Source organism: Sipha flava, unplaced genomic scaffold, assembly GCF_003268045.1.
Source record: "Sipha flava isolate LNK unplaced genomic scaffold, YSA_version1 295_pilon_pilon, whole genome shotgun sequence".
In the NCBI taxonomy this organism is placed as follows: Eukaryota; Metazoa; Arthropoda; class Insecta; order Hemiptera; family Aphididae; genus Sipha; species Sipha flava.
This window is the reverse complement of record NW_020272966.1, coordinates 86340-98582: the sequence shown is the minus strand read 5'-3', so window position 1 is coordinate 98582 and position 12243 is coordinate 86340. Positions and strand designations below refer to the sequence as shown.

The window sequence follows — 12243 nt, the reverse complement described above, 5'->3', positions numbered from 1 at the left end:
TGTTAATTTACGGTAGAGGCATATCACCGATGATACGCCGTAATCGAAATAATAATAATAATAACAATCGAGATTACGCACGCGACAGTACCTGCTGTCATGTATAGTAATTTTTACTATAAAATTACAATATTATGTTCATTTAAATTTTACCTATTATAATTGTTATTTTTTTTGGCTAGTACATGCTTCTTTTACTTATAAAATTTAAAAGAACGTTGTTAAATATAGTATCCAAATATAATTTCGTTTATGTAAAAAAAATATTATTTTTTTTTTTTATTTTCACTTGTGTAATAGATTTATTGGTTATTTAGTTAATAATTAAAATAACAACATACTTAAGATTTTTTATATAGTTATATTCCAAAAACAAATAACAATAGGACATATATACATTTTTCAAATAAGAATTCACCATGGGCGGCTGACAAAAATCTGGTCGAGTCCGTGCATGTTATATAACAAATTTAATACTAATTAATTGCAAGTGTTGGAGTATTTAATTGTTCCAAGTTTTATCTTGGTGTCCATGTGCGACGCGGTGCGTTCTCATTTAAAAAATACTATGGGTTTTTTTACAATAAATAATATATAAAAAAAAAAAAAAAAATGTATAAAATTAATATTTAATATAATTAGGACAGCTATTTAATAATATTGTTTTTAAATATCATACTAGTTATTACATTGTAGTCTTAGCGAAAAAATATAAGTAATATAAATATAATATGGGTAGTACAATAAAAAAATTATTTTCAAATAAACATTTTAAAGAAACAATAAGTAAACTAATTGAAACACCTTAAGAATACCTTTTTATATAGGTAGTTTCGGAAATTGCAAAGCATTATGATTTTAAATCGGGAATTGATTACGAGTTAAAACAGAAATACGGAAATAATTTAATGTTACCAGAGAGTAGTTTCTATGTATATATATAAATACTACATTGTTTTAAATTTACAACAGAATCTACTATGTTGAAGTGTTAGAAAAAAAAATTAGGGTTACTGTCTAAGTATTGGGGCGTTAATTGTATTCAGGCTCGACCGGAAGTTGAAGTCTATGCACGCCTACGCATACAACATTATCAAAATGACAATCGGCTTATAATATTTATAATTAATAAAAATAAAGACAAAAAATTAACAATCTACGAGAACAAGTACGTAGATTTCATGAACTTGAAAGATTTCCGCATATAAAATAAAATAGCGATGAGTAAACTAGGTCAACTCGATAATTTAAAGTGGGACACAGTTAGAGTAATGATACGGTTTTTCGTAATACAAACATTGAAATAATTATATGTAGACTACTAATATATATTATATTCTAAGCCACTGCATAATGTAGTGATGAGGATAAATAAATTATTTTAGATCAATTCCATAATTCTAAACTAGCGGGACACCTAAAATTTAATAAAACATTTAAAAAAAATAAAACAACAATATAATTGGCCAAATATGACACAATATGTTCAAAAAATGTATTAAGAATTGCAATTCCTACCAAAAGAATAAAATAACAAATGGGAAAATAAAAATGCAATAACATCGACTTTGAAAAATCCTTTAAAAAAAATATTTTTAGATATTGTAGGACCATTATTAACAACGTTATCTGCAAATAATTATATATTAACTATGCAGGACGACTTAACCAAATTTTCATTGAAAGTACTCATCCTTAATCACACACACTGAACTAAAAATCATCATCATTATAGGTTGATTTGATAATTGTGTTATTGAAATACGGCCAATAAAGGCAATTGTTAATATTAAAAATTTTATTTTATTAAACTCAAATCAAAAAAATGATTTATTAAATTAAAAAAAATTATTATTAGTTTTATAACTTTATTTTATAAATTTGTATAGAAATATTACGAGACGGTTAATTGAATAAATCTTAATACTATTATTGCAAGATACATTTTTTAAATAAATTATCCCAATTTTTTAAATTAAAAGTATATTTATTGAATCAATGAATAAATATATTAAATTAAATCAACATTATTTTATTATTGAACTCACAACCATATTATCAAATTGTATCTATACACATTGTATGGGACTAATTTAAATAACAAATGTCAAGATAAAATTTAATTTACAGTATTTTATATTTAAAATAAAAACCACTATAAATGTAATAACATAATTTGATTTGTGTATACCTTAATATGAATATATAAACAAAATATAATATTAATTTATAACGTAGTACAATAAGCTATGTAAATACAGTAATAATTCATGCTAACAATTATTTTAATATCAAGTCTGATGGACTTGCAAAGTTTTCTTTAAGAAAAAAATTCCATTACATCTAATAACTCTCAAATTTCTGTAACTAGAAAATCGAAACATTTAAAAAAAAACTCATCATTTGGTGGTTATATGTTTATACTTAATTTGTTTTTTTATTTAATAATTCATATAATGGTTATTTTGCAATTATTTTATTTTGTCGCTTTAAGGACCAGTTGATGTTGAAGGCAAATTTCCACCTAACTCCAACTGTATCTCAGCAAACGTTTTGTTTTTTGTTTCTGGAACGAAAATCCATACAAACACAGCGGCTAATATGCAAAATATACTGAACATTATGAAAAGACCATTAAATCCGATCAGTTTTGTAATTTCATTCGAGTAGTACGTTACTAAAAAATACCAAACCCCAGTTCGTAGCAGTTGCTAAGCTTGTGCCATAGGGTTTCACCTAAACAAAAATCGATTAAAAAATTAAAATCATAATATTTTATACTAAAATTATCAATAAAATATTTTAATAAAAACTAAACATACTTCGTTGGAGAAAATCTCTCCCATTACTACCCACGGGACAGGGCCAAATCCTATAGCAAAAGCCAAAATATATAGAACAACAAATGTTAAGGGTAACCATGCAAAAGCTTTAGGCGACATATCATGTTGTATCATTATGAAGTAAATTGCTAAACCAGCACAGCTTATGCTCATTAGAATCGCTGAAACTAGCAATAATATTCGTCGACCGAGTTTATCAATTACTGCCATTGCAATGCATGTTATAATCACCTGCAACATAATGAAAAATAAATAAATTTGTAAAGTCTATTAATAAATTTAATTTTATGTGATTTTACTGATATTGCTTACCTACATATTAGCTCTATATTTCATAAATTATTATAAACATTTATATTAATCAACAGTAAACTTTAATAATTGAGTAGGAGTGTATGGTTTGCATTAAATGTGTTTTTTGATAGAAACTTGTTTTATACAATTAAGTGGATTACAATATTAAAAAAAAGTTAATAGTTTAAAATTACATAAATATACATAATTTGAAATACTGTATGCCCTTACCATTTACAACTAAAATTTACATTTTAATCTTAAAAATTTAGGTAGTAACTTAAACATTTTAGTTAAGTTAGAGACACTATGCACACGCAACATGTTAATACTCCTTGATATGCCTTGCCGTGGTATTACGTGTGATATAAAAATGTGCCCATTATATACAACGCGCAGAGAATAACACACTCTATATTATATATATATATATATATATATATATATATATATATTTCCATTAAGTAATTTTATATTCAATAACGTATTGTTATTGCATTGTAAGTTGACGTCTACCTAAGCAGTGATTATTTTTTATATAACAATGGATTGTTCATATTTCACACGTTCATCTTACAGTAATTGGGATGAAGAGGTCGAATAAATGAAATAGCTGAGGCACTATATATATTTTAAATTAAACCAATAACAGTCGTAGATATTGGGTTCGTGGAAAAAGATGAAAAAGGAATATTTATGAACTTATTTTCACATTTGATGAATGACCCTAAAAAGTTTGATAAGCGATTCACTTTGTTGCTCATCACACGTCACACGTTTTTCAAAAATGTTTAAAACGTGGAATCGAATGGCGAAATGCGTTGCGTGTTATAGAAATTATCACAAACCGATATATGTTAAAAAAAAAAAAAAAATGGATTAACGCGCGATTTAAAATTCGTGGCGTGTAAAACATTTACAATAACATGATTGCTTGCTCGCTTTAGAAAGGACGATATAAGAAGAATAAAATCGATACTAACTTGAACCACTCCAACACTTATGGATGCAGTTTGAGGGCTTATCGAACTTTCAGTTATTTTGAAAATATAACTCATGTAGAAAACTATCACGTTGATTCCACTTGTCTGTTGGAAGAACATACAACCAACACCAATGAAAATAGATTTGCGATTAACTCTGTCCGCCAGAACTTGCATGAATGAATTCTTTTGATTCCTCTGCGTCTCAATTTCATTCTATAAAACACAACCCAAAAAAAACGTATCAGTCATATGGAAAAACATCACTATCTTGAATGTACATATATGATATATCTTTGTACAACCTTTATACTAGACAATTCCTTGGAGATAGCATCATCGTTTCCGTCTCGGAATTTCTTCAATGAAACCTTGGCCTGTTCGTCCTTATTTTTACTCAACAGAATATACGGAGATTCAGGGATCATGATTGCTCCCAATACATGAAATAAGGCCCATATACCGCACAGCACGTTGAACACGACATATTTTGTGACCGAGCCAAGGGCAAAGGAGTATAAAATACCGATGCAAATAAAAATTTGAAATGACGCTGATAATGTGCCTGTAAAAACCATATGTGTGTACATTGGTATATTAGAATATATTCGCCTTGGAACGAAATTATTGTATTCCCCCCCCCCCCCAATACACACAACACTTCGTTACTCTTTAGAATCTCAGACCTTCCCTTTCCTCTCTTAATTAATGAAAAATATGCCCCTCGCTTGTTTTGAATAACGTATAAAAATCTATATCCTATGGTTTAATAGTATATAATTTCAAAGTGTTTTGTTCAAGTAAAAAATCATACCAAATTATGATACAAGTAAATTTTATTTAACAGTTTTGTTCCATTTTTTTTTTTTTTTTTTTAATTGTCTATGCGAATAGATTAGGTACTATAAAAAAAACACAAAAAATGAGTATACATTACACCTGACACCACAGATTATTTAAATATATACCTTGAACTTGTATAGTAATAATCGTTTTATGCGGTAGCAGTCGTATTCAAATCACATTCAACTCAAAAAGATTCGATAGGATAATCCGTTATTAGAAAATCATTGATTAATGAAAAAAATGGTATACAACACTTGTTGATCAATGTTATTCATTGTGTGATAAAAAAATAAATAAATAATAATTGTCTCAATAAAACCGCCGCACCTAAAACTGTTAAAATTTAACCGCAGGGAGCATTCGCACCCTCAACCCTCCCTAAATGCGCCACTGCGCATGTGCTTCGATCGAGAAGTGTGACTTCCGAATTCAGTGTATGATTACAAGATGCATCGTCATTATTACTTTTATGTGTATCCACCAATACTTAGATTACACTTACCTCTGATCTTTGGTTCTGTAATCTCGCCAATGTATGATGGTATGATGGCACATAATCCACCAACACCGACACCCTGAAGTAATCTACCACCGATCAGCATCCACATAGCATTTGGTATGGTGAGAATGATCCAACCCATAATGATAAACAGCTCGTAGATTATCATGCTGTTGCAGCGACCGATAAAAGTTGATATCTTTCCAGCCGGTATAGAGCCGAAAAACGCTCCGATTCCAAAAACAGAACCGTAATACGCTGCATCGTCTAAAGTGACTGGAAACGAAACTGCGTCGGGCAATATAGTCAGGCTCGGAGATGACCAGCCAAGAATTGTGCCCATGGTCATTGCTCCAAGAGTAGCTAAAACCCAAGTAACAAATGTTTAAAGTTTTTCGCATGCGTTTAGTTTGCTTTACAGAACTTATCGGATTATTATGTTCGGAATGCACTAAGTCGTTTTTTACTTTTTATTTATTTGAGTTAATACCACGTTGGCTCAAGTATAAGTATTTAGAAAATTGTTTATCTTAGGTATGAATTATAACAACAAGAGCGGTATAATACGATATGGTTTAATGTAAAATTGATTAATTTTTTCTTAAAGCTAGTTATATACATCAATACACGAACATTATAAGACATACATGTTCACATTTAACTTGTACTAATGTTGTCGTATACTTACCGGCAAAAGCTGCGATTATTTGGAATAGTACACCTTTTTGAACCATCGTAGTAATGAATTCTATTTATTCTTTGTAAAATTAAAAACTTTACAAACGCAGAGAAAATTATGAGGTTTTAAATAGTTTTAATGAAATCTTAAGCAATTCAAATTTCAATTACTAAATAAATCTACGATTAAATAAACACATTATTTATTCATGCCTTTTATGCTGTATGATTATTATTTTTTAAATGCAGCCAATACAAAATAAAATATTATTTAATAATTATATTAAATTACTATTTATTATAATTGTTTAGAAAATGAAGTTTTGGCTTTAACTTGTGTGATATTTTGATTTAAAATGTCTAATTGGTTTTCAAATTATAAAGTTACGATCTGAAATTAATAATATTGTAAATAATGGATATAGTAGTGTCGTAAGAATTTAATATAAATATGAATATATATAGTTTGATGATACTGGTTTGCGCACATTACAAAATTTTTTTACTTGCAAACTTTCAACTCGTTTGTGTACAAACAAAAATGTAAAAACCCCACCAATACAAATGTTGACATGTAAAATGACTAATCGTTTGCTACTTTGTTCATTCATCAGCAATAATTTGTCACCTACTGTAAAATATTAATGTAAAATAAAACAATTCACTATTTTGTGGCAATAATATATTTGATGAATTTATGCGGTACAATAAAATTGTTTTTGATATAAAAAAAAAAAAGATTAAAAAATGTAGGATCCTTTAAATATGTACAACATTTATTTAAAATTGGCCAAAATCGAGTCCAGCATGAGGCAAATTTTTTGTACGCATAATATTTATTAATTAATTTAATAAAAAAAATATATCAATAAATTAGTTTTAAGAAGCAATTACATCAAAATTAATGAAATACAAACATACTAATCGTGCGTAATTGAATTGCTTTTTTTGGGCGCATGTCGCTAAAATTTATAAATGTACGTAAACGGTTATCGTTCATGTGATCATACCATAGTCACGGATGTAACTGTAATTTTTATTGTCTATACATTTTAAGGTTTATTAAATTAATTAATTATTAAATACTTAAGTAGATAAATGTAACAATAAATGATAATTTAAAATTAATTTGATGTTTCGTGCCGTCGTTCAATCGTAAAGATGGTGATGATTTAGGAAAATATGGTCCGTTATGGTGCGGTGTATGGGAAGGGGAACCGATGCGCAGCGACGGACGCGTTCTGACGGTCGCTCTCTCCTGGGCCGGAGTATTGAGTACAACACTGCCCATAACAATATACATAAGTTGCAACTCGGTATTTTTCAGGAACATACGTAAGTTGCGGCCTGTATTTCTGTCATGTATACGTTAATTGTATAATTAATAATTAATATAATATGACGTATAAAAATTGTTTTTTTATTATTATAGTTTATTAATTTTAAATAAAAAAGTGTTTATACAAACAGCAATATTTTTAATGGGGAGGAAAATATTGGTTGTAAATTGGTAATATAAATTTTAATATTAAAATACCCGGGATGCAATTTACACATGTTCAAAAAATGTACGGGACGTAATTTAGTATACTCAAAATTACTCGGGACTCGATTTACATCAAAAAGGTACATTGAGATTCAACTTATAATTACCTAGAAATATTACAAAAATCCGATTTTAACTCATAAAATATTAGTCGTACATTTTTATAGTTAAAAATACATAAGAATTTGGATAAAAAAATGTTCTTAAGATTATCTTTGTCATAAAAAAAAAATATAGCGGAAAGTTGTGAAAAAATTATATTAGCTTTAACAAATGAAATGTTGACGAAATCTGATATTTCAACAATCTTCAAAGAGTTAACTCTTTGCGGCATGGTGGTTATCATATTGACCACCTAAGAAAATTACTAATTGCATAGTGGTTAGCGTTGCTAACCACCTATACAATTATTTTTCTCTTTTTTTCATTTGATGGTTAGTAGGAATAACCACCTGAAATAGTTAAGTATATTTCTACTAGATGTTATGAGATATTTCATAATTATATAAAATTTTATATAATTAATTTATTTGACAAAATCAAAAATTAGATTGGGACATTTTAATGATGTTGATTCCCTATCGATTGACTGTATTCTTGGTATTTGTTTATCGTTAATATAATCGAGTATTATGTCAGAAACCATTTGACTATTCTAAATAATTTTAGAACGAGTGGAATATGTTTTTTTTTTCATTTATTTTGGTGGTTATCAACACTAACCACCATACAAAGTTAACTCATTTGTATATTTTATTCACCAGTGTAGTTATTGGTGTTACGTCAAGCTGTTAATTTTACAAATTTTACTTGTGTGCATTTGAATAAAAGAAGCAGGTAATGTTTATAATGTAATATTATTATCTTAGTTTTATTTGTATCACATTTAGTATTATATATATATATATATATATATATATCTAGGGGTCAAACGGTATCAAGTGTCGTATATGCCGATTGGATTGTACATATAGACTCAAACACACCAGTAAAAATAAGGTAAAACTTAAGAAAAATTGTAAATCTCCTATCGTGGTTGAATCGCACGACCACTCTCGAAGACTATTGTTTTTATCTTCTCTCTTATATACATTTAGTTTAACCTAATTACACATATATTGCTTACACGCTAATTTGAACATAGTATAAACAAGTTTTTTTACATTTATCTTTTTGTATACTAGTATGTTATGATAACCTACTTCCTATTGAGACATGAATACCCGTTTATTTTAGTTTATTTAATATTTCATTTGACATGAATCTAAATTGCCTAATACTACATAAGTTTATTACTTATAATTGCTAGTTTTTTATAAGTGATAAGTATTACTGCGGCCTGAGTTATTAACTAAGTATAACACAATTAAATACAAATACCTCCTAAAACCACACAACTTTGAGGAGCTCTATCTTGTCAACGAATTAATGAAAAAATGAAAATTTAAATGTAATAATTTCCGTATATAAAAATGCTAATTAAAATTCTTATTTTAAATGACTTTTTTTTGTTTTCTACGCTGTGGCTCGCTAGATTTTAGTTTTTTAAAAAATGGCCCTCAAGTAACTTTGAATTGTCAATCACTATTATATATTATTATTAATAAAAAAATTAATAAAAATATTTTAAAATTAACTTAATGCGTCGACTTTTTAAAGCTAGTGTATCTATTATTTTGTCTGTGGTTACGATTAAATCTTGATGAATATTCATAAGTGTTAAGCTATTTTAGCGATTTTCACCAGTTGTGTTCCTCAGATATGTTTTCAAGCGTCGCATCGAAGAAAAAGATCTTTCACTACTTGCAGTTGTTATTGATAAAGTAATCAATATTTGTAAAATTCAATAAACAGTAGGAAATATTTCTTCATTACAGTCAATGAAAGTTTCAATAGCATTTTTAGGATTTTTTTTTTCATCTATTGATACCATATTGTAAACTCACTAATTAATTTCAATCAACCATCAGCTTCAATATCTGAAGAATATGTCTTTAGAAGTTCTTTGAATTTGGTCTCATTTTTTTCATTTGCATTTATATAACAAGTAAATTGTTTTAATAATGGCTTAGGATTCAAAAATCTGTCATTTAGTTGTTTACAGAAATTATCCAAGAATGATATAAAAATCAAAATCCTAAACTAGATTTCAGGTGATTTTGTTAAAATACTAAAACGATTTGATCGGTTTATAGCTATTCGAGGTGTTGAAATTATAATTCCCAATTACTCACATTTTTTTTCAACATCACTAAATTAATTTGAATTCTTCTGCAGCATTAATACGCAATAAACATACTGCACTCAAAATATTATCTGCAAGTTCCATTGATATGGACAAATCCATATCTTCTTTTTAAGTTGACAATTTAGTGGCTTACTTAAGAAAAATACTTTTGCAAGAATGTGTATGGAAATTATAGTTTCTTCTGAGAAAAGTATACTTCATGCTTTTGAAGATATTTCTCTATCAAATCACAGTGAAGTAGTTTATAAAGAGTCGATTATCATTCATCAAAAAGTTCCAAAAATCGCTTCATGCCGTTCGACCCATCTTGTTGGGCATGTAGCTTTCAATTTTTTATTTTTGAAAATGGAGAAATTTGTTCAACAGAATTTTGCAAATCATCCTGTCTTTTAGGTGTGTTAAAAAAAACTACAAACTATTTGAATAATTCCAACAGCATTGCGAATTGATTTTAAATCACATGCATCAGATATAGCTACATTTAATGAGTGGCTACAATAATGTATATATAATGCTAATGGATAAGATTGTTTTATTATTGCTTTCACTCCGTTGCATAGCCCTCGCATGGCAGAAGCTCCATCATACACCTGATCTAGATGATTATTCGGTTATAGCCTATTTATTTATCTAGATAAGATAATTAATAACTATATTTTACCTAAATTGTCTACAATACTGATTACCAAGTATCTAATAATATATGACAATTTAATAATTATATATAATTTTGTAATATCTTATAACAAAAAAATGTAATTCTTTTCAACTGTGTTTAAACGAAGTTGATCTATTGTGTTGATTTTCGTTGTTTTAGCGTACTGTTGATCTTTTATGGACAAGGCGATGTCTTCTGAGCCCCCCTGCAGAAAGGCATACTTTGTTGCAAATGGTACATAGAAATCTTCTAGCGATGTCGGGACGTTGGTCGTGCGTAGCATTGTCTGCAGTCCTATTACCGTGTTCGCTTTCGTTATTTGATTGCGGTGAATGATGTTCACCGCGTTCGTCTATTTCTTCTATCGAACGTTCCTCACATCTGTTAGTCACAGTCGTGATTGTTGCCTCATCTATATAAGTGTCAATAGATATATAGATGATTTCTATCTCTCATAAATCAGTTTTGATATTTTTTTTAATTTAAATTTATAATATTTTTTTTAACTATATTACCGTAAAAACAGTATTTTTTTTTTCATTTTTGATTAAGATGGTATAAATTTAAACAGAGACAGCAATTTTAAATTTAATATTTTATTTTTATTTTAAAAACATTTAGTGTCTCTATAAAAAATATGTCGGTCTAGTAATAATTGAAATTTGAAAAACACTTAAATTGCCTTATTAACCTTATTGAATAACTATAAAAATAAACGTCGATGTTACTTTGAATTTTTTCTATTTAATTTCAATATTTATGCAAAAATGTTACCATGTAAAACAGCATTTCTCATTATTTTTCCATTCACGTACCCCTTGACTTCTCGTCATTGCTTTATGTACCCCCAACTGTTTATTTGCCTATTTCCATATAGAATTGATAAGTAAACTAAACTGTGAATTATCAACTGATATGTTCATTGATTACTTTTACTGTATTTACTACTACATTCACTATATTTAAAACACAATAATTTTTTTTTTACTTGAATCATATGCACAAGTATCTGCAGATTCAACAATTATGAATTCCGACTTTGATTCGAGCATATTATTTGTTAATAAGAAATCAATAACGGTCTTAATGATCGGTCGTTTTGCACTCTTGTAATTATTCTGAAATAATTTAGATTAAAGATTCATGTTTATTTGTTATAAAATACTAAGGCTTCTATACTAATAACTGTTTAATTTTAATATTTTTAAATATTTATAGCATATTTGTATATTTTTACCATGACGTGATTGGTAATCGACTGCTCGTCACATTGAGGCAATAATACGATTGCTCTAAAAATTACTCGCACGTAGCATGAAAAACATGTTAACTTGGGACAAAAACATGGCATTAATGTTGACATCTTGTGAATTTATTATTTAACCATTATAATTTGGAGCATAAAAGTAAAATAAATTAGTCAAAGCAATTTATCTAATTTTGAAGGCAATATGAATCAATATTGAACACACATATTTACACATTTTCTTGTTATATTATATAAGCCAGAACCATTTTTATTAATTTTTGATGTGGTTTTAAGGAATAAATCCAAAAAGTGGAAAAATCAATTTTTTAAATTAACCAATTTCACGTCAAGTTCAAAACCATAGCAATATTAATCGTAAGTTTGTGTTCATGATTGTGG

The 12243-nt window shown here is 27.7% G+C and overlaps 1 protein-coding gene and 1 pseudogene across 1 annotated transcript; both read right to left on the bottom strand.

Annotated features, from left to right (window-relative positions):
- Window positions 1–2489: 2489 nt before the first annotated feature.
- On the bottom strand, window positions 2490–6199 carry LOC112685874 (annotated as a pseudogene).
- Window positions 6200–10750: 4551 nt separating this feature from the next.
- LOC112685873 lies at window positions 10751–11958 on the bottom strand. Its single transcript, XM_025557897.1, has 3 exons — window positions 11833–11958; window positions 11584–11713; window positions 10751–11007 (listed from the first exon to the last, which is right to left on the bottom strand). The coding sequence occupies exons 1-3, from the start codon at window positions 11956–11958 to the stop codon at window positions 10751–10753; spliced, it is 513 nt and encodes a 170-aa protein (XP_025413682.1).
- Window positions 11959–12243: the final 285 nt, after the last annotated feature.